Source organism: Oncorhynchus mykiss, chromosome 20 (genome assembly GCF_057628025.1).
Source record: "Oncorhynchus mykiss isolate SJ-2025 chromosome 20, ASM5762802v1, whole genome shotgun sequence".
Classification (NCBI taxonomy): Eukaryota; Metazoa; Chordata; class Actinopteri; order Salmoniformes; family Salmonidae; genus Oncorhynchus; species Oncorhynchus mykiss.
Window position 1 is genome coordinate 19,638,070 of NC_143041.1, and position 24,538 is coordinate 19,662,607.

Here is a 24,538-nt window from a genome sequence, read left to right on the forward strand (position 1 = left end):
AGCTGGCTTACTGCTGAGCACTGATAACAGTATCTCATGACAAACACCAGCTGCATGTACACTCCCAACCTTGAGAAACAGGAGCAGACAAGCACACACACATAATATCCTTCTTAGCTGAACATTGTGTGACAAAGAACGGCACGACAAGACTCAGAGGGATGACGGACGGCCCAACAGGACCAATCCAAGAAGGCAACACCCCAACCCGGACCAACTAGAAGACCAGAACTTCTAGACTCAACCTACTTTCTGTACTGTATATAACATACATGCACTCTGTTATCGCTGCTTCTTTTCTGCTGGTTCCTTATGAGCTGAATGAAATGGGCCCGTATACGTTGTACCAGATATCTTTACTCATAATTAAACTGTCGCTTGTCATACAATTTACCACCTTGTCTGAATCGATCCTTGACCGGCTCACCCTCCTACATATCCCATTATCAACACTACCCCGAAGCCCGAGACCATCCTTCCCACCTCGTGTATGGTGACGGCACTCAGCTGGGGTATAGGGAAACAGGTCCGGAAGGTGCAGCGTTCCCAGTCGAACCTTGGGGGGGGGGGGGGGGGGGGGGGGGAGCAGATAACCGGATGTTTGTGCCTGACTCTGTCCGCTCCACTGTCCTGTGGAGTGGGACCATTCCTCCAGGCTTGCCTGCCACCCGGACTCCCGTCAGACACTGCCCTTTCCGTGACAACGCTTTTGGTGACATACTATGGTTCCAGATGCTGCCTCGTTTGTCGCAGCCTGCATGGTCTGTGCTCAGAACAAGATTCTTCGGCAAGCTCCGACTGTTCTTCTGCAACCACTGCCTGTCCCTCACCGTCCCTGGTCCCACACATCCCTGGATTTCGTCATGGATCTCCCCCTGTCTGAGAGCAACACTACCATGCTGACTGTGGTTGACTGGTTGACCACCCACACCTGGAGCCAGCAGCTTGTGTGGGTGGAATACACTCTTCCCTGCAACACACTTCCCTGCTCTGCCACTGGTCTATCGCGATTTGAGTGTTCCCTGGGTTATCAACCCACACTCTTCCCTGAGCAGGAAGAAGAGGTCTGCATTCCTTCTGCCCAGATGTTTGTCCCCTACTGTCGTCGTGCCTGGAGGAGAGCCCGGCCGGCCCTCCTCAAGACCCCCTCCAGGTATTGACGACAAGCGGATCACCATCGGACCCCGGTTCCTCGGTATCGTCTCAGCAGAAGGTACGGCTATCCACCTGTGATCTGCCCCTCCGTGTGGAATCCCGCAAACTCTCCCCATCGTTTCTCGGCCCGTTTCCCATCTCTAAAATGATTAGCCCCTCTGCTGTTTGTCTTCTGTTGCCCCGTACCCTTTGTATACACCCCACCTTTCATGTGTCCAGAGTTAAACCCACAGCCCTTTGTCTCCTGTTTTTGTCTCCGCCTCCTCCAGGTGTCGCCCATCTTCCCCATTATCCCCTGTGTATTTATACCTGTGTTCTCTGTTTGTCTGTTGCCAGTTCGTTTTGTTTTGTAAATCCTACCAGAGTTTTTCCTTCTGCCCGTCTCTCGATTGTTCTTGTTTTTTAGTTTTTACCTTTTCTGCCTGGCCTGACCCTGAGTCCTGTACCTTTGCCCCACTTATCTGGATTACTGACCCCTGCCCTTGACCTGTATTTTGCCTGCCCCTGTTGGATTAATAAACTTTTGTTAATTTCGACGTTATCTGCATCTGGGTGTTACCTTGAAACGTGATATGGATAGTGCAGTTAGTTTGAAATTCAGATGTTTGTTTTGTTTGCCCTATTCAAACATATCTATTTTGATATAAAGTGTCTCTATAAAGGTAAGAAAAATGTGTTATATCCTCATACTTTCACTGGCCAGATCCAACTTGCATTATACAGTAATGGTGGCCTGATTCCCAGCTTGTCATACACTCTTATAAGCAACGGTTCCAAAAGGGTTCTTCGGCTGTTCCCATAGGAGAACACTTTTTGGTTCCAGGCAGAACTCTTTTGGGTTCCATGTAGGGTTCTACATGGAACAAAAATGGTTCTACCTGGAACCAAAAAGGGTTCTTCAAAGGGTTCTACCATGGGGACAGCCAAATAACCATTTTAGGTTCTAGATACACTCTTACAACAAAAGGTGCTATGTATTTCACCTCAGAGGTGTTGGGTCTAAATGTGTGGGCTGTGTAATGATTCAGAACACTGTATATGAACCAGGGAGCCATGGGCCAACTGTATGAGTGCCGACTTGATGTATCCGAGAGGAACAGGCTAACAGGCTAGCTAACCCCAGGTGTGCTAGCAGCATCAGCGGACAGGAATGAGGGTCATTCCACCAGCCTCTTCACCTCGTCCACATACTGCCACACAGAAAAGCCAGAATTTACTGGGCTGCCATGACAATCTGTCAGTTAGTCATGTGCCTGCCTACATGGTCCCCAATGGCTGTGACTAATAGCCACTCAGCCAGCCAGCCCCCCACTGCTGCCCAGCACAGGCCCATGTGTGGATGTCCATCAGATAGGCTATGGGCCCTGCCTCCCTGCATGATTCCCTGCCTGACTAACTGCCACACTCCAGGGGAAAGCGGCCCGCCACTCCAATTTCCTATTATAGCGTTGGCTGGCTGCAGGGAGAAGGGCGACGGGAGGAACTGACACAAGAGACCGTTTGGATCTGGGTTGGAAGCTGGGTTGCTAGGTGGAGAGACCCCCCTGCTGACACCATGTGACCTTATTCTGGGTGAGTTGAGTGGCTGGCTACAGATAGTAATTGGGAAATGCACTCGGATTGCACTCTACTTTTAAATCCTTCCATGAGTGCTGATGGCGAAGTAAAATAATCTCTCCAAAACAATGTAAGGACTTCCAGTATATTCTTTCAAACCATTTAGGTTAAACTAAAATGCACATTTTATTGTCTAACATTTAGATAAAAGTCTGTGTCACTAGCTTGCAAACAGAAATGTCAAAGTCAAACATGTCTCCAATTTTCCTTTACATACTGCTTTTTCAAAGATACAATACTTCCCTGTCTCGATACTTCTGCAACAACCCTTTACTCTGTATCTGTCAAGTCAGCAAAGGGATTGAAGCCTCTTTTTCCAGACCCTATAATCACACTGGACCTTGCTTGCTGCCAGTAACAGGTGTTGACCTGACATTTGACTGATTAGTTGAGATATGGAAGGTGTGACATAACGAGAGACAGGCCTTTACTGTATGAAATACAATGTGACAAAAATAGACCTGCTTAAATAGAGCACATTGGTACAGTAAGGAGCGAATTCAACGAAAGAGAATATGGTAAATAGTACCTCGAAAAATGTCTTAATGACAGAAACAAAACGCAATAATCTTCATTGGAGTATTATAATCTAAATCTGTCTGCAGGATTTCAGCTTATACAGCAGCTTCAGTGACAAAGGCAGACCACACAGCTGATCCCAGACAGTAAACAAATCATGCACAGTGTGTGTTGGAAAACCAGTACTAACCCATCATTGTAATCAGATGCCATTTGCCTCTCATTCTACGCTTTAATGAGTGTGACACTTGTGTTGGTGATGCAATTAGCTATTTTTGATACCTTGTTTTGCATGGAGAGACCATGGGAGAGACAAGTGAGTCACAGGCCAAAAGATAGCCAGGCACTAAGCCTCAACCCCATGAGTTCACCAGGAGCTATAGACTGTCTCCACCACTCAACCCCTCACATGAATAGCCACTGTTAGTATTTGAAGATGTTTAAAGGCAAAGCTAGCAGGCTGCTATGGGCCCATGCTCCTAGTTACTAAAATTAGCCAATGAGCGTTTCCATTTCATGGGCCTGCTGCCACTCGACACCAACATGGTTACTCCAATATGTGGGGTAGCTAGCTGCTTCCTGTGTTACTGGTCAGTTTGGCCACACCGGTTTCTGCGTCTATTTCGGTACAGACACATTTCTGTGCTCAAATTTGAGTGTCCTTTGCCCCACTGCATTTACCACATGGATCTCAGGGCTTGAGTAAGTTCAAGGACTTCTCTTTGGCTATTTCTTTATTACAACAAAACTTTTTTCCTGCTTGTAAAGTTGTTGTTACTCAATGCCTATGTTTTTTTTTTAGCAGGGGCCGTGGATTCATCTCTCTACCCCAAACATGGAATACACAATCAAAAGGTAAACCAGCATTTTATCTTCATATGTGGTAATAACTGTCCAATGCATGGACATGTGAGGGGATATTTGGATCACACCGTCAGGATCCTTTTTTTATGTTTGGGGTGAAGAGCTCACAATGTGGACCTTCTACAGTAATACCTAAACATCACATATGTCACAGGTACATGACAAAAATAATGTCATCCTTTGCTGTCAATATTCAATACTTTTTATTTTTATGATATCATATGCATATTTCGTACCAGTAAAACGTTTGGACACACCTACTCATTCAAGGGTTTTTCTTTATTTTTTATATTTTCTATATTGTAGAATAATAGTGAAGACGTCACAACTATGAAATAACACATATGGAATCATGTAGTAACCAAAAAATGTTAAACAAATCAAAATATATTTTAGATTTTAGATTCTTCAAAAGAAGGCACCGTTTGCCTTGATAACAGCTTTGTACACTCTTGGCATTCTCTCAACCAGCTTCACCTGGAATGCATTTCCAGCAGTCTTGAAGGAGTTCCCAAATATGCTGAGCACGTTGGCTGATTTCCCTTCACTCTGCGGTCCAACCCATCCCAAACCATCTCAATTGGGTTGAGGTTGGGTGATTGTGGAGGCTAGGTCATCTGATGCAGCACTCAATCACTCTCCTTCTTGGTCAAATAGCCCTTTCACAGCCTAGAGTTGTGTTGAGTCATTGTCCTGTTGAAAAGCAAATCATAGTCCCACTAAGCCCAAATCAGATGGGATGGCATTTCGCAGCAGAATGCTGTGGTAGCCATGCTGGTTAAGTGTCCATAAGTCCTTATGTGTTATTTCATAGTTGTGATGTCTTCACTATTATTCTACAATGTACAAAATAGTAAAAAATAAAGAAAAACACTGTAATGAGTAGGTGTGTCCAAACTTTTAACTGGTATTGTGTGTGTGTGTGTATATATATAAAAATACACTACCTTTCAAAAATTCTTGTCCATTAAAATTACATCAAATTGATCAGAAATACAGTATAGACATTGTTTATGTTGTAAATGACTACTGTAGCTGGAAACGGCAGATTTGTTATGGAATGGACTTGGACTTATGGACTTGTGAGATGTCTGTTTCTCAAACTAGACACTCTAATGTACTTTTCCTCTTGCCCAGTTGTGCACCGGGGCCTCCCACTTCTTTTTCTATTCTGGTTAGAGACAGTTTGCGCTGTTCTGTGAAGGGAGTAGTACACAGCGTTGTACGAGATCTTCAGTTTCTTGGCAATATCTCGCATGGAATATCCTTAATTTCTCAGAACAAGAATAAACTGACGAGTTTCAGAAGAAAGGTCTTTGTTTCTGGCCATTTTGAGCCTGTAATTGAACCCACAAATGCTGACGCTCCAGATACTCAACAAGTCTAAAGAAGGCCAGTTTTATTACATCTCTAATCAGCACAACAGTTTTCAGCTGTGCTAACATAATTGCAAAAGGGTTTTCTAACGACCAATTAGCCTTTTAAAATGATAAACTTGGATTAGCTAACACAACATGCCATTGGAACACAGGAGTGATGATTGCTGATAATGGGCCTCTGTACACCTATGTAGATATTGCATAAAAAATCTGCTGTTTCCAGCAACAATAGTCATTTGCAACTTTAACAATGTCTACACTGTATTTCTGATCAATGTTTAATAGACAAAAAAACAGTGTGTGTATATATTTTTATATTTGGATCACACAGTCAGTGATCCAAATAGATATATCAATTTAATAAAACAACTAAAGTTTTTTTTTAATGAAAGTCCAGATATTTTATGAGAGCTATGAGTCGGAACTTTTAAGACAATGTTTGTTATGTTGCTGGCAGTAATGTTACATTTACTGCTTATTACTGTACGCATAATGCATATTCCTGTACATTGACTGTGTATTGCTGAATATTTACCTTGGGGTGTGATAGATAGCCTCTGTGCTGTAGTTCCTTCTCTGCTATTAATAAACCAACCAGATGCTGGGAAATCACCGTCTCTCTAACTGGTTTCAAATTATAAGCACTGGAAAATAGCTTCCTGCCAGCCAAATTCTTCTGAAAAGTGGATGCATTCTTTCACCTTAACTCATGAATAGTGGTCACAATGACTTAATACAGTATATTGTTTTATATTGAGGGCAAAGGACTGAAAATGCATGTGTGTGACCTTCGTTAAGTTGTAATGACTGTCCGCAGAGAGAGGCCTATAAATGGCTGGATAACCGTTATTGATCTTGGCATGATCTTTGAACTTGGACATGAATCTGAATCATGTCTCTTCTGTGCTTTTGAATGACGTTTTACTCAGGGTGTTTTATTGAATACAACTCTAAGGCTAATTCTATACATTCAGTACCCTCACTCTGTTTGTGTGTATATTTATCTCAATCAGCTGTAGCTAGTTTTAAGGAGTGTCCCAGTTTTTTGGGGTCTTTTAGTTTTTTAATTATATTATCTATTTTTTCTCCCTTTTCTCCCCAATTTCGTGGTATCCAATTGGTAGTTACAGTCTTTTCCCATTACTGCAACTCCCGTACGGACTCGGGAGAGGCAAAGGTCGAGAGCCGCGAGTCCTCCGAAACACGACCCAGCCAAGCCGCACTGATTCTTGATTCCTGCTTAACCTGGAAGCCAGCCGCACCAATGTGTCGGAGGAAACACCGTACACCTGGCGACCATGTCATCGTGCATGCGCCCGGCCCGCCACCAAAGTCTTTATAGCGCTATGGGACAAGGACATCCCGGCCGGCCAAACCCTCCCCTAACCCGGATGACACTGGGACAATTGTGCGCCACCCCATGGGTCTCCCGGTCGCGGCCGACTTCGACAGAGCCTGGAGTCGAACCAGGACCTCTAGTGGCACCAGGTTCTCTTTAGACCAGTGCGCCACTCAGGAGGCCCCCCAGTTTTGTATTAACAGTGAAGTTGACCAATATGCCAATTGTTAAGCTCCCAGGTCAGAATATCGAAATGCGTTAATGAGCTATTCTAGGCACACACCCAGATAGCTAAACTAAGCTAAACAGCTGCTGCAAAGTGTACTGTGAATGATGTCTTGATTTAAGGGCATTGTCTGTGCCTGATGTAGACTTAGTCTCCATTTAAAATGTTTAAAGACCATTGTGGTGTGTGATTTCCTTATATATGCTTGACCATCAATCACAATATGAAAATATATAATAAGTAAAGTACTGTATGTCCATTGTAAAGGTCACCACATGTAACGTACTAATGCGAAAGCAACATGCTACCCACATGGTTGTATACAAACCAATGCTGATTTATAGGAATGGTGCAAACAACAACAACAGTGACTACAAATTGATGGCCTTCTCCGATAATAACACGTATATATACACACATATATATATATATATATATATATATATATATACACACATATATATATATATATATATATATATATATATATATATATATATATATATATATATATATATATATAAAGACTAGCATGTAGATGTAATGACCGTCTGCAGAGAGAGGCCTATAAATGGCTGGATAACTGTTATTGAACTTGGCATGATTTTTGAACTTGGACATGAATCTGAATCATGTCTCTTCTGTGCTTTTGAATCAAGTTTTACTCATGGTGTTTTATTGAATACAACTCTAAGGCTAATTCTATACATTCAGTACCCTCACTCTGTTTGTGTTTATATTTATCTCAATCAGCTGTAGCTAGTTTTAAGGAGTGTCCCAGTTTTTTGGGGGTATTTTAGTTTTTGAATTATATTATATATTTTTTTATTCCTTTTCTCCCCAATTTCGTGGTATCCAATTGGTAGTTACAGTCTTGACCCTTCGCTGCAACTCCCGTACGGACTCGGGAGAGGCGAAGGTAGTCAGATACAGGGCAGTACAGGGCAGAATGGGCATTAGCTCCTATAAAATCCCAGTATTTATTCTCATGCTGTTCATAGCCATTGTCATGCCTGATGTTTAGTAAAGGGCCTAAAAACATATTCCTTTCCTTAAAATAGCCTGCGGTATGGTGTGTGTTTGGGGTGTACATAGCTACGAGATAGTTGAGTTCACACATGTCATATACACAAAGGTCAGAGCGAAATATGTGGTATGACAAACCATTTAAAGTGCTATCAAAATGGACACAGTCTTTGTACACCCCAAACACCCCAAACACTAGCCGTTAGGAAGAATTGCATAAAATAAATACCACAATGTCTAGCTAGTAATGTATTCAAATGATTAGGCTGATGAAATGTAAACTCTTCTCTATACAATCTGCGTAAAGCAATGACGTTATGAAGGTCCAGGGTTTCCTCTTTGATTGTGACACTGTATCTCTTTCCCAGGCAGATGGCGAGCTGACCAAACTTGGGACCATATAGACTCCACCATCTACAACCTACTGCAGAGGTGTGATTGGCGTCAACCATCAGCCTTCACCATGACCTGCGTGGAGAAGTGTCAACACGTGAGCCACCGGAGCACCATGCTCCACCACCGCTTCCCCAACGGCTTCACTGAGATCTTCATGGACGAGACGGACCGAGAGGTCAGCACGCTCACCGACCGCGCCTTCCGGAGCCTGTGCATCGGAGACGAGGCCGCCTACAACGATGAGTTCTCATACGGATACCCTTTCAGCTGTCACAAGCCCCTAGTGGAGGAGCCCCTGAAAAGGACTAAAGACACTGGTAAAAAGCACCAAATCAATGGTACCATTGGCACTCAACCCTGGAAGCAGCAGAAGAGCATGTCCAGTTTGACTCTCCTCAAGGCATTCAGTGCTACGGAGGAGAAATGTGAGGGCATGCTGATTAAAAACTGGGATTTTAAGGACACTAACGGAGACTCTTGGGATAAGTCGGCCCTCCTCAGCATCGAAAGGGAACTATCGGAATTCTCCTCAGATTATAACAACCTCATAGCCAAGAAATCAGGCAAGGGTGCAAAGTTCTCTAAGACAAAAAACTGCATATCCAACTTCAAGCTGCGGAAACTGCACATCAAAAACTGTTTCCTCCACAGCGAGTTCAGCCCATTCCAATCGTGGAGGGATTTTAACCACTCTCCGTTCGGCCAGGAAGACATCACCTCCATTCCCCATGTGGTGAACAACCTCCCTAAGTGGTATGACTCCCCTTTATACAAAGAGCTGACTGAGGCACATAGAATAGAGACTTTGCGTGCAGAGGAGATGGAGCAGCAGTGCCAGAAACCAGTTGAACCCCCTCCTCCTCCTCGTCATCCACCCAAGGTTCTGCCAAAACCCTCTGCCCCTGAGAAGAGGTGTGCATCAGACACCTCTTCCCAGGGTGAAACCAGCACCCCCTGGAGAAGAAACAGAGTGAGAGTCAAGAGTGCTGTGCCTGTCAACCAATCAGGACTACTTTGCACTCCCACTGAAACCCCCAAACTGGTGGAGGAGAGTAACATACCTTATAAAAAGAAAGTAAAGTCGATAAAGGTGAAAGAAGTGGAGGAGCCGTGCTCTTTGACCTCTACTCCATTCAGCATTTCTCAGCTGATGACACCCATAATACCATCCAGACAGGCCACAGACACCTCAGAGATCCTGTCAGCGGTGCTCTCGCCCTCTCTCCTTGATCTCACCCGCCTAGACTTAGAGCATGTGTCGCCAGTCAAATCAAGGTCGACCCCAGAGGTCATCAAACGAGAGAGCTACAAATCCATCGCGTCCAGTTTGTTGTTCAACCTCAAGGATAACAGGAAGAGGGTCAAGAGCAGGTACAGCCCGCCAAAGTTCAAAACCGAACAGGCGGATCGGCGTACTCTGTCTCCAAAGCTGCTGGAACAGAGACTACTCAAATATGCACAAGCTCCTACTGACGTTACAGCTTCTGGCTTCAGTACACCTGCCATTCTAGCCTCTGGCTTCAGTACACCTGCCATTCTATTAGATGGACTGCCTATCTGTAGCCCTGATGTTTCGGAATCTAGCAATGCTGGTCTTAGGAAATATCTAGATTCTGATATATCAGACGATTACTTGATATCCAAATTATTGCAAACCAAAAGAGAGGCTGCGGCTAGCAGGAGCCCCGGGTCTCCCTTTTCACACCCAAAGGTGAACAAGAGCCCTCGGACTAAGAAACAAATGTACCCAACTCTGAACTTGTACAATAGTCTTGTAGAGCCAGAGATGAAACACTTCTCACCGTCAATGAATAAGGCTACTTTGTCCATTACCACACCAAACAAAGGGCTTTCTCCGAATATGTCGGACAACACAAAAGACGATCCTACTACACAAAAGGATGGGATTTCTCTGAATATATCAGAAAAGCCAGTGAAAGAGATGTCGGAGCAAAAGGAGAAAGGTGTCGGTGGCCAGCCTGTACATACAAGTACGAATAGGGAAGCATTACCTACAGCACAAAACAAAGTGTTATCCCCAAATAGAACAGACAATGCGAAACAGCCAACAAAAGACACAGTGGAATTCAAGGAAAAACATAATGATGAACAGACTGCAAGTACAAGAGAAGCCATCACAGCAACTAGGGACACATTGATAACAGCTCAAAACGAAATGCTGCCCTCAAATAGAACATACAACACCAATAGGTCAACAAAGGACATGATAGAGTTAAATGTCAAAGACAGTGTTGAAGAGGTTATGAGAGCCGGTATGGAAGCAATATTTACCACCCGAAACAAACTATTCTCTCCCAATAGAGCAGAAGCTGTTGAAGCGTTAACCAATAAGACCAACATTGTCAAAACAGAGGACCCTCAAGTGAAAGATGAAAAGGGAATTGTAGTGGATAGACATTTGTTTTATTCATTTTCAGTGCCAAGGCCAAGCTACAGACAGATAGAGCCACAGGCAACAGGTGACATTAATCCAATGGATAACATCCTCGCCAACGGATTAATAGAAAGTTCAGAAAAAGAGAAAGAACGTATGGTGGTAGAAAAAGAGAAGGAGCCTGTTAAAGAGCAAGGAAGGTTTAAGCATATATTTTCAGCGAGACAGAACAACTATATTAAAAGCCAAAGATATGCACTGATGGAGAATGGTGAGGAAGAGCAGGAGGAGGAAGATTTAGAACCTAAAACGGAGGTGAATAACAAGAAAGACATGGATAAGGAAGTACAGGATGCAGAGAGGTCAGTGCACAAAGAAATGAAAGATGGTGAAAATATAATAAGCGACTTACATGCACTTAAAGAGCTGGAGAAGGCCAGATTGGGTGGACGCCATAGCAAGGACGGTGAGAATTTGAAGCCCAAGCCAATGATAGATGGGGAGGCAAAAGCGAAAAACGATTTAATTTCAAGGGAGCTTAGGAACATCAAAAGGGGTATTCTTTCTATGCGAGGAAACACGTTAGCTAAAAAAGAGGCATTTGCAAATAAAGAGAAGGAGCAAGCTAGGCGTGATGTATTCTCAACGATAGACAACAACGTGGTTGTAAACAAATCTTTGATCAATGACAATTACGACAAGGCTAAAATGGCACTCGAGGAAATCATATCGGATAGAGCAGAGAAACGTAAAAATCAAGTATTTAGTAATAAAGAATGTGAAAACAATAGAGTCCCTGATGAGAACCCTGATGATAGTTATAATGTTAGAGTCCAAAAGAGTAGACCAGCTAGACAGGATTATATCAGGAAAGCAACAGAGGGGAAACAAAACGAGGTCAGAGGGAGGCTAGGGGATCTGAAGGATCATCATCAGATACAAGGAATTATTTCCCAGACCGAGACAAAACTTGGCGAAAATCACAGATTTGGTGCCACAATCTACACTGAACAAAATAAACTGGCAACAAGATATATCAGGGAGGAGCAAGTGCAAGGAAACACAATCAATAATGTCAGTGACAAACAAAAACACAATATTAGATCCAGCAAATACCCAGCAGAGGAGAGTGATAGAACCGTAGCTAAACAACTATCAGTTGAAACAAGAGACGACACCTCTAGAAACGATGAGGTCGTCACAGAGGAGAGTCAACCAGACGCACCAGTTATCAAACCAAAGGTACCACCGAGGAGCAAGAAAGGGAGCATTAAAAAAGAGGACAGCTCAGAGAAGGAGAAAGAATGTGCAAATGTAATGGACATAATTGAGGAGGGCACAAAGAACAAGGACTTTTCAATTAGGGAGTATAAAAATGATAACATTCTACGAAAAGAGAACACACACGCAAGGGGCAAGGTCTCAAGTAAGGAGGCCCTCGATGCAAAGATAAAGGCTGATCAACAAACAGATGCACTTGAAACGGAGAAGACAGCTGAGCAAGAGAAGCGTTTTGTACAAAATAAACACCACGTTGGTCTGCCAGGAGAGTACTCAAAATATCCACATGAGGCAAATACCTGTTTTTCCCCCAGTGAAGAGAAGGAAAAAGAAATGAAGGCTCTATTAAATGAAAGGAAAACTAACACACTTCCTCGGAAGAAACTCAAAGCAGAGAAAATACAACACAATATTGAACAACAGGAACAACTGTGTGTGAGAAGGAAGGCCCCTTTAAAACCAGACAAGGATCATTCAAAACCTTCAAACCAAGTAAACACCAGTACTGAGGATGAATCAATTATGAAAAAAGATAGCATGAAAAAGATTCAAGCAACTGATGAGTCTGACAAATCAGTTAGGGTTTGTGAAGATATTGTACATGTTGATGAAGTACTTGACCAAGATATTAGAGAAACATTAGTGTCCCCGTTGTCAAATGGCAGTAGTATAAATCCAGGTCAACAGAATCAAACCAGTATGTCCCCGAAGTCATCATATTTCTTTGTCGAAAATACATTGCAAAGAAACCTTGAAACTGACTCAAACATCTATCATTCTTTGGAGAATTTGACTGCAAAATTTGAGGAGGTTGAGGAAGGAGTAAAGGATGGTCCAGAACGTGTGAGAGGGGATTTGGAGAGGAGGACAGAAGTGGAGTATTACTCTGTAAGTGATCATGAAAATGAGGACGTTGAAGACAAGCCAGTAGTCCGTCCCAGGCGAGACAGAGAAACATCCCTGAAGGAGGAAAATGGGCCGAGAGCCAGAGAGATGGACAAAAGAGGATGGTTCCAGAGCCCGATGGACAACACAAACAATCAAATGCCAACATCTCAGCCCAACGTCTCTTCGCCCGTTCTGGGGAAACCGACTCTATTCAAAGTGAAAGACAACATATTAAATGATCATGTCTCGCCTGTAACCAAGACAGTGAAACCGGTTCTGGACAAGACAAACCATGACCCATCGCAGCGTGCACCCTGGTCACCCAGGGAGAGCTTGAGTGGCTCTGAGAAAAGCGAGGAAGAGCATCTTGATCATCCAAAAACATCCATTGAAATGCAGTCACCCGATAATGCCGTCACCACACCAGACAAACACTTCAAACTCAAAGAGACGGCATCTCCCCACTCTTCACACTCACTGCTGTCTCCCTCAAAACTAACCCCCGAGCACAATCGGAAAGGCCAACGTGCGCCGTGGTCACCCAGGGAGAGCTTAAGTGGCTCTGAGAGGGGCGAGGAAGACCATCTTGAAATCCCTGAACTCCATGCTGCTACCATCACAACAGACAAACACCTCAAACCAAGAGAGACTGCATCTCACCACTCACCACTCACCCCACTGTCTCCCTCAAAACTGACCCCCGAAAACAGCCAAAGAGGCCAACAATACGGGTCTTTCCTCACAGTCACACAGGAATATAACAAACATTCAAGCCTAAGCCCATCATCAGAAACAAGCACAATGGATACAGCTGATGACACCCCAGAAGTTTACAAGGTGCCCAGCGAGAGGTCTGGTTCTGTCTGCCGCGCCAACGACACCCAAGGCCCCGGCAGACCCCCCGTGGTTCCTCCCAAGTCCGAGAAGGCCCTCTTCAAAGCCATGAAGCTGACCACCAGGAGGATCCAAAAGGAAGAGAAGGAAAGTCAACCGCAAAAGAGCAGTACTAAGAGCTGTAGTAGTAGAAGTGACAAAAACAAGAGGGATAAATCATCGGAGCAGAAAAGTAGTAGTAGTGATAGTAGTGAGAAACATCATACTAGAGGGAAGCAACATCAGGAGAGGACAGAACACAGCAGCCGTAGCAGTGAGAAGCACAGCCGTGGTGAATCAGAGCATCAAGGCCATAGTCGTGAAAAGCACAGGCACAATGAATCAGAGAGCCAGGGCCGTAACAGTGAGAAGCACCACGATGGTGTACCCGAACATCAGAGCCATAGCAGTGAGAAGTCCTGGCAAGAAAGAACAGAGCCCAGCAGTCGTGGTAGTGAGGAACACAGGCATGGGGAATCGACGCGTCAAGAATGCAGCAGTGACAATCAGAGACATGTAGGATCTGAGCGTCAAAGCCGTAACCGTGACAAACAATGTTGTGGCAAATCAGAGTGCCATAGGAGTGAGAAACACAGCCGCGACAAGCCAGAACAGAGATTCCGTAGCAGTGACAGAGCTGTCAGTGAGCATAAAAGTCCAAACGGTGAGAGATCCATGACTGGGAGACAACAGCGCCTTAGAGCTCAGAGCATGGACAGACACATTGGTAATAAAGCAGAAGAGAGAATTCGTAGCAGTGAGACATCTCCTAGGGAAAGACCGGAGCCGAGGAGTCAGCGTATTGAGAAGTCCATTAGGGATGAGCTGTCTCAGAGGGGCCGAGCCCGCGAGAGATCCAACAGAGAAAAACTAGAACACAGAAACCACAGTGTTGATTCCTATGCCAGTGACGTTATAGACTTGACATCACCTCACCCTAATCTATCCCGCCAGTCAAGTTACACCAGCCAGTTCTCCCGTCAATCCAGCATCGAGCACCGTTATGCCTCCTTCCCAATGACCCAACGGAAGTTATTGCAGGACCCAGACTCTGGGCAGTACTTCGTAGTCGACATGCCCGTCCAGGTCAAGACGAAGACCTTCTTTGATCCAGAAACTGGGAATTACGTGCAGCTACCTATTCAACCTCCAGAAGGCCCCACCATGGAGGTGATGAACGCACCAATGGTGCTCTACCAAGGTTCCTTTGTCCCTGTGCCTGTCTCATCCATCCCATCACAGAAGTCCACTGTACACCCCTCACAGCTGGACCAGGAAGACTTTGAACGGATGCGGGAAACGCAGCGATATAAACACAACGGCGAAGGCCATCCCTACCTAGAGCCAGTGTATGGCTCACAAGACCACATGCTAGGGGAGTTCTTAGGCACTGAGGACCTTTATGACTGTGTGAACTGATAGGGCTTTTATCAACTTCGCGAGAAAAGTTTAACAGTGTTGAAGTGGAGTGTTAATTTGCATTTGTGGTTAATACGAGCTACTGTAGAGTTAATATATAAATGGCATTTGGGAGTGTCTGACCACAGGGATTTATGTATGATTAAGATATGATTCATAAATGTTTTTTGATGGAAAATGACAGCATAAAGAAAAAGACATGGATGTTCTATGTACATAAGTATTTTCACACGTAGACAGGAAGTTTGGTTGTAAATCTTGAGAGGATTTCTATGAATATAATTGAAGTGGTGTTTCACCTCTTTTCATGACATTGTTGTAATGTTTTATTGATGTCAAGTTTTGCTTTTTGAGACTTTTTTTTTCCACAAAGCTGTTTGCCCTCACAAATAACACAATTTTGACAGATTTTTTCATTTTTATTTAAACAAAAAGGACACATTATGATTTGATCTACGTTTCAGTAGTCAATACCAATATCAATTTCGTTATTTTCACTCTAATGTATGCACTGTGTTTTGCATGCACGAGTTTTAATATTTCATGCAACTGAATATTGAAAGTCGCATATTCTGTTTCATACTTATATCATAAAATGTATGGTATTTACATGTATTGTAAGTGGCAATAATTGATCATTGTAACATGATTGGAAATACTTGGAGATACTTGGAAATATGTTTGGCAGTATTTTGGATTTAATGACTAGATAAAGCAGGGCTGCATTTTGTTTTTGTAAATCATTCCAATAAAAAAAAAAACTTCTGAAGAACTAGGGTTATCCTTTGTTGTAATTTCATAATCTTGATGTTGTAAAAATATATATAGTTTACATTTCAAAAAGTGATTTTTATCCATTTTAAAATGGCTTACCTTTTCATAGGTAGCAAGACTTGATGATCAGGCCTACACTGCACTTATTACACCGCATTGTAAATGCTTTTCCATTTTGTTTGGTTCATCTCAATTTATGGTGAGAGATATTTTACTGTGAATGCAAGATTGGCTTTTTAAATGTAAAACTCAGCCCTCTGGCGCCATCTAGTGTGTATTGTTCATTACATTGAAGATGGAAATCGCAAACCTAGTGAATGAAGTAGCAAACAAACAACAAGATGAAACCACATTTGTAGGCCTACACGATATAGTTACTAGGACATCAGTCTTTCATATGATCTTTCATATAGTTACATATCCATCCCATAACAGTGTTTCTTAATCCTGTTTTACATGTGTGTTTTTGGCTAGCACTACACAGCTGATTCAAATTATTAACGCATCATCAAGTTGTTGTGATTTGAATCAAGGGTGTACAAAAATATAGCATCTTAATTTGAGCCAGTTTGCAACAGCGGGAAAAATAATCCTGCAGCAACAGGAAATGTGAATTATTATGTGGATTACAATGGACATTTTTGCAGGGGTTCATACATTTGTCAACCTCTAAAATCTATAAATTTTAAAGGAAAGTTATTCTGCGACAGGGTGATCAAATGAAAATCCTACATCGGTAGTGCTAAGGCAGAAACAAAAATGTGAGCCCATTGGGTCGCCCCCTCATTATGACAACCATGACACAAAAATATGTAGATAATGCATGTGCTTGAAAAGAAGACCATCATTCGTAATATAGCAATAACCTCTAATTGTAAAAGGTTTATCTTTCAGGGCAATTATAAACCAACCGGACGCTTAATTTCAGCACCTTGGTCGGTGACACGGGGACTTCCATTAGGCTTACTGCCATTGTACGGCCTCAAAGCCTTATCAAATATCAATACAAACATGTTCAATTGCAACAACCAACTTGTATTTCTTACAAAAACATACATTTATACATGAATCACTGGACATACTGTTAATATTTTCAATTCAACCAAGATTTCTGAAAGCTGTTCAAAACGAAACCATATCGTCATACTGTTTCAGAACCACGTTTTCCTCCTCATTGGAGAGCTTTGGAGCGTGCATGACAGACTGCACAGTCGCGTGATTCGTGGCACGGAAACTCTTTCCGAGTGGAAACGGACAGGAGCTCTTGCAGTAGTAAGCATTGTAACCCCGTGGAGAAACGATCCAGCCAGCCCAGCCGATTACCTCGAAGTCCACAAAGAGGGGGATCCGCTGGCATGACATGGGGCGGCTGCGGCGATAACTTGGTGCTACCTTCGGACTGTCAGGTGTTGTGGCCTGGCTGAAATGTCAAAATGTAAAATGTAAATGAGAAATAAATATATCAGTATTTTAATCATCTTTGACGGTTACAACAGCAAACTTCCACATTTCTCAGAATATAATTTGATAATTGACAGCCGAGCAATATGGTTGTAGAAATGTCTGGGCTAAACGTTCTATGATGAACGAAGTCCAATTCATAGCAAAGAATCAGAGAAACATTTATTTTCAAAATGTAATTATCCCTGTTTGTTTCATTCAGACCTGCAAATAGTCATAGGCACATTATTACTTTAATCATCCCGCACACCAGATTATAAAACATGTAATGAACAAAATGAAAGACAGCTACAAAAGTTAACGTGGTCAAAAAGTCATTCCATTATGGTGCAAATGACTCCAAAACCTATAAAAGTCCGCCATTGCAGATTGTCTTCATAAATCCATCAGACATGGACACCCACTGCATCAACTTGGAGAAGAGAACCGGACCTGAGGATTGGAGCTTCGAGGTCACACTGCCACCTGCAGTGGACCCAGTGCATCTTCAGAGACCCTTGCAAAGGGCCTTACTAAAGAGATCCAGAAGACAATTAAGGAACTGCTGGACTCCGGTGTGGCCACTGTCAACTGGCGCAGCTCCAAATGTCCACGACATGAAGCTCACTCCAGAGATCCTGGAGGTGATTGAGACCCCTGGTGTACGTGGAACCGGCACCCCGCCCAGCTGACCATTCTATGTATTGCTGCGGCTGCCCTGTAACTAAGCGCCGACTCAGATGTACTACCAGACGGAGAGCTGGATGAGCTACACCGAGCAGGCTACGTCTAAGGACGAGGAGGGATAATGACTATTAATCTTTATTTTATATATATATATATATATATATATATATATATATATATATATATATATAGATATAGATGTGAGGTTGAAGGTCTGTAGGCCTTGCACATAGTGGGGTCCATAATGAAATAAATAAATAATACAAATACTGAGCTATATTTTATGCTAAAAAACACATGAAATAGTATTTTCTACTAAAACAATTGCTCAGAGAAAGAGATTTAAGACCTTAACAAATAATTTTAAAAATTGCAAAAAGATAGTGGTCAAAATGATTGACACTCCTGTATTCAATACTCCATAGCAACAAAAAAAAAAGCTCTATTGTCACATACACTAGATAGATGCAGTGAAATGTGTTGTTTTCCAAGGTCAGCCACAGTAGTACGGTGACCCTGGAGCAAAGTATGGTTAAGTGCCTTGCTCAAGGGCACATCGACAGATTTTTCACCTTGTCACTTCGGGTATTCAAACTAGCCACCCAACGCTTTAATGACTAGGTTACCTGCCACCCACTCTTCACCAAGTACCAGGACATTTTAGCCAAAAACCTGGTTGCCTCTGCCAGGAGGCTGACACTTGTCCGCAAGTGGATCTTCCAGCAACACAATAACCCCAAGCATTAATCAAATTACACAAATAAACGGTTAATTGACCACAAAATAAACGTTACAATGGCCATCTCAGTCTCCGGACTTGAACCCCATTGGAAACCGGTGGTTTGAATAAAAAAAGGGCCGTCCATACCCGCAGACTAAGGATATCAAGGATCTGGAAATGATCTGCATGGGGGAATTTCCCTCCCAATGTGTTCTCCAATCTCATAAAACATTTTAGAAATAAGATCAGGGTTGTTATCCTCACAAAAGGAGGGTGCTTGAGTATTGGAAACAGGGGTGTCAATACTTTGACCTATTTTTTCTTTGAGGAATTGTATTAGTATATAAGAATATAATTTCCCCCCTTTTGGGGGGGGGGGGGGGGGGGGGTGCATACAATATAGCTCAGTATTTGTATTATGTTGCTCATCTTTATCAAGGGTGTCAATAATTATGTAACCCACAGTTGTTCTGTGTCTGAATTTATATAAAAAATGTAATTCTGACCAGCTAGTTTACCTTGATTTAGTGATCGATTAGTGGTCGAGCATCTTCCATCGCCTGAGAATATAACTACTGTAGGTAGGCATTCTCCTCGGGTGATTCTCCCCGTCTCTCAGAAGACGGCAGGACTGACTCAATCCACTTACCCGATGGCAGTGTAATACCAACCTGAATTCCATTATTCTCCTCGCTGTTGCGAATCCTGCAAATCCACTTGGACACCCGTCATTGGGGAAACAAAATATGCGATTAAAATATTGAAAAAGTCGAGCTTAAATATGATTTGCTGAGATAAAACGTGACGCGATATTCTTACCGTTTGTGTGACGTTGAATACTTTCCAACCCTGAGTGTATAAGGGTAACAGTCTTGACGTGATTAGATTCCATCTCCAAAGTTTCGCTCTGCTGTCTAACACCTCATAGAGGTCTACCTGTGCGCAAAACATGCATTCGGCTAAACAGTACACTAATTATATCGAGTTTTTTCAACACGGTTAAAAGTCTATATTTCCAACTAACCTTGTAGAAATGGGGTCCATATGACTTCCCAAGGAAAAGTCGTTGTTTTTGCCTGAACCAGTGAAATTATACATATATCATTCTCTAATCTCTACCAAATGAGAATACATTTAAGAAATGACACCTTCCACCAACATGCATAAAAATATAATGAATTGTGTTAAAATAACAAGTCTGCAAGTTTTCGCCTTTAAGATAATTTAAGTATTTTTTTCTTCTTTATTTTCAAACATGCTTGGGCACAAAAGTAACATCAGCCGTGCGTAAGTATGCTTTTGTTGATGACGCACCTCTGTCCTCGAAGCTCCGCACCACATTGCCCTCTAATTTTTCCTGGTTCCCGGCATTCCACTGTTCCACTGCGTTGAACAAGTCCAGCATGATCCGGGGTGTCTTTTTATGAGGCATTGTAGAACTCTGAGGCAAATCCGAAGGATTTATCAATTCGTCCTATCTTATTAGCCGACTTTATTATATCCAAACGGTTGTCTTTCCCAACAGTTTCGCTTGATTCTTCGTCTAATGATATAGTTAAACATGGCCACGGTTCTACGCTGTAATATGAGGACGAGACAGACTCATAAAGCTTGTAATATCATTCAAGCGATAGCCTACTGAGCCCGAATGGTTATGGGTCAGTGATTAAGCTATCACCGCTGTTGGTAGGCACTGTCCTGAGTGTGATGTACGATTGGAGCTCTATGAATGAATGTATAACGGATTTAAATACTGAAGCAGCACCCCCTCAAACAGACAATAATTTGACCAACAGATTGCAGGTTGGCCCAAATAAGAGGGTAATTTGACCTATTCGTCCGACCCAACCGCTTTCCCTTTTCACAAAAGATACATTATTAAATTGTTATGAAATCGAATGGAAATTTAAAACTAAACTTGATAAGACACGACGTGATAAGTAAATAACTAGGCCGGTTGATCTCTCACATTATACCTTAATTTTAAGATATTCTATGGTTTAGATTATCCACGCTGCGATTAGCAAAAAGACGAAATGAAGTCCTCGCATCATGAATTTAGAAGACAGCTTTTTTTCTCAGTATGTTCTCGCTGATTTCTGTAGTGTGTTTTCAGTTATCTGTATGAGGCCAGTTGGCCCTCAAATGAACGAGAGTACACAAACCTATGACGCAAATGAAAACGGAGGTTTTACTTGTCCCTACGCCGGACTCTCCGTTTGGGTATTGTCTGTTGATTGACTCACAGGATGACGCACTAATGAATGGAGGTGTCACCAAATCCAATGATCTGTGTATACGCATTTTAAATTATTCGTGGATTGTCTTCAATCAAGGGTGATGAAGAAAACAAATTCTTAAAATCATCTCACCCATCAATGGGGCTTCCAGTTATAATGTATTTAATCAATTCAAAGTCATCTGCTACAAAATGATGATCCCCTCATTTGGAGGCAATTATTATCAGTCACGGGCCTTATTACGCACTTGGGCCCGCACCGTGACCGTCCATGGGCAGATGATGTCTATGCGAATTTATTGAATTGGATGTATCAAACATTTCACCGTATGCATATTTTCCATTATGCATATAGATCGTAATGCCGAAAAGCATATTTGCCAGACACCCACAACACGGGCATAAAAACGTTTAATAAACAGCAGTGAAAGTGGACAGTTGCACAGGGGACCCTGCACGTGTGTAATCGACAGCGCATGGTACATGGAACCCTCCTATGTGGCCAATAAACTTGAGTTTGTGGAACACCTGAAAGGTTTTAATTGACCATGTGCCTATTACTGATCAACTTGAAGAGAAGCCATATGACGTGGATGGCATCTCATAGCACGTTATTTAGCATCGGATCGTATAATAGCGACCTTATCTCTGCCTTGGTTCTTGGTTGAATTGCCAGTAGTCTCATGTATGCAGTAGATGGCGCCATTGGCCAAAGCATAAATTGGTGCTTGTTACTTTGCATGAGCCTCTGACGTAATCATATTAGGGGATCCTTGTCACGGAGTGGGCAATAACTTAGTAAAAATATTGCACATTTCCCTCATTAACCGATCTGTCAATTCATGATCATTCATGTTAATAACATAACACTTTATTATTGGAAATTAGCATATTTTAGCACATTTGGATAGCCTGCTTGTAGGAGAGATGAGATTGAAAATTGTACAACAGTTACAGACCTGCCTATGGCAAGGTCCAAGGTGAGGGTGTGGGCCTGTAACAGTCAGGAGTCTCCCACAGGGCTGCAAGGTCTAACCCCCCAAAATAGGGGCACTGGGGCAGGGTGCTAGAGGCTACATCTGAGAGCACTACCCATGTGTTAATGACCTCCCCTGTCCCCTCTATGTTAAACACTTCTGTAGGCCAACCAAAAACACATGGAAATAATTGTAAAACTAATGTGAGTGCTGATGTTGTTCTATTAGATATGTGAGTAGAAAATACAATCGTTGCTAAAGTGGAAACATACCTTCACGGCATGGTGTTTTGTGTTCTTAGTGACTCCATTCTCTGTGACCTAAAAGTAAGTGCAGGACAGGGGTCTAGAGGTCAAACGGGGTTCAATGCGGCGAGAGAAGCCCATTAGGTTACAGAAGCTACAGACCCTTTTCCTCATTGCTCTTAGTCACAGTTTTCCCCTTTTGTTTGTCAAGTTGAGCAACTTTCCTTTGATTAGTCTCCCTCTTATCATATAAATGTCATTTATATGTTTATGAAGGTGTTTCCTATGAGTATAGACATACTGTATTTGTGACTGTGTAAAAAGGGTAATGTGAACTAACTCACTTTTGTACATGGTGCTGGTCCGTACAATTGACCTTATTTTAGCACCCAAAAAACGTAATACTTCCAGATCAACTGTAATGTCAATACCATTGTAAAACACAATTTCTCCCCTTTCCAACAAAATCAATGATGAGACCCTTCATGATGCCCATCTCTGCATGATTCTTGAAGGCAATAAGCTCCATCGGGTCTTTTTAAAAATGGCGGATGGGGAAGCAAAACCTAGTGATAGTGAGAAGGAGAGTTATTGTATGGGGAAACGTCTTTTTTCACTCGATCTGTCCAACTTATCACCTTTAAAATGTAAATGAAACACTATAAAGAGTTTATATAATGTGTCATTACATACCTATTTGAAGGTTTGTGTCGAATTTTAATCCGATTTTTAGGGCGGTGCTAAAGTGATCTTCAGAAGTAAACAGCGGCTTTTGAGAGTCATGATAGCTTGCAGTGATGATGCAAAAAATGACTAGGTATCCCCCCCTTACCCTGTCCCTGTCCATTTCTTGTTTTTAAACGGTGAGAGAAGTGCTCCACCTGGTGGAGAGAGGCTGTAAGACAGAATTAGTTGCTTTATGCGTGCTGTACGTTATGCCATGGCACGTCACGATGTAACGTACAGGGTCGGAGGGGTCCGTTTTTTCCAATGCTATAGAGCCATTACCATGTCAATCAACGCTTGGATAGAAACGTAGTTCAGCCCCAGATCGAGGGAGATTAGCAGTGGTCTTGTATGTCTTCCATTTCCTAATAATTGCTCCCACAGTTGATTTCTTCAAACCAAGCTGCTTACCTATTGCAGATTCAGTCTTCCCAGCCTGGTGCAGGTCTACAATTTTGTTTCTGGTGTCCTTTGACAGCTCTTTGGTCTTGGCCATAGTGGAGTTTAGAATGGGACTGTTTGAGGTTGTGGACAGGTGTCTTTTATACTGATAACAAGTTCAAACAGGTGCCATTAATACAGGTAACGAGTGGAGGACAGGGGAGAATCTTAAAGAAGAAGTTACAGGTCTGTGAGAGCCAGAAATCTTGCTTGTTTGTAGGTGACCGAATACTTATTTGCCACCATAATTTGCAAATAAATTCATAAAAAATCCTACAATGTGATTTTCTGGATTTTTTTTCTCATATTGTCTGTCATAGTTGAAGTGTGCCTATGATGAAAATTACAGGCCTCTCTCATCTTTTTAAGTGGGAGAACTTGCACAATTGGTGGCTGACTAAATAGTTTTTTGCCCCACTGTATATATTTGGACCCAGCCATTATACCAATGTGCCCCACAATCTAATTACATATTTAAAAATATACAAACTAGCACAATCCCATAATACACAATTATCATAATAAATTGTCTAGACCATACATTGGGTAAACACATTTTCATCATACATTTAGAGTACTCTTATCACACAAATTAGTTTCACATAGGCTTAATTTCAAACAAAACAGAGTGGGGCGCGCACCCGTTTTGGCCACAAATACTGGCACGCATCCGCGTGCGCTCCAGACACGGTGGAGTAGGCCTACAGGTCCAGCAGATACAGTATGTAATGAGATGACATGAGATAAAGGAAACCTCTCCCTGTTAAGTGTTTGGGAATGTTATTGAGCCTTTAAACACCGCATCCACTCGGATAATCAAAAAGGCAGATTCAAATGACATAGAATAGTAAAAGAAACAAATGTTTGCTCAACAAAATAAACTGGCAATGTTAGCAAGCTTAAAATGAAAC

General features: G+C 42.5%; 1 protein-coding gene and 1 pseudogene across 1 annotated transcript; one reads left to right on the plus strand and one right to left on the minus strand.

Annotated features, from left to right (window-relative positions):
• The first annotated feature begins 3,698 nt into the window (after positions 1-3,698).
• Positions 3,699-16,149, plus strand: LOC110499042 (uncharacterized). The gene is made up of 3 exons (XM_021575873.3): positions 3,699-3,993; positions 4,094-4,146; positions 8,494-16,149. The coding sequence occupies exon 3, from the start codon at positions 8,589-8,591 to the stop codon at positions 15,375-15,377; it is 6,789 nt and encodes a 2,262-aa protein (XP_021431548.3). The 5' UTR covers positions 3,699-3,993; positions 4,094-4,146; positions 8,494-8,588; the 3' UTR covers positions 15,378-16,149.
• Positions 16,150-18,771: 2,622 nt separating this feature from the next.
• LOC110499043 (uncharacterized) lies at positions 18,772-22,989 on the minus strand (annotated as a pseudogene).
• Positions 22,990-24,538: the final 1,549 nt, after the last annotated feature.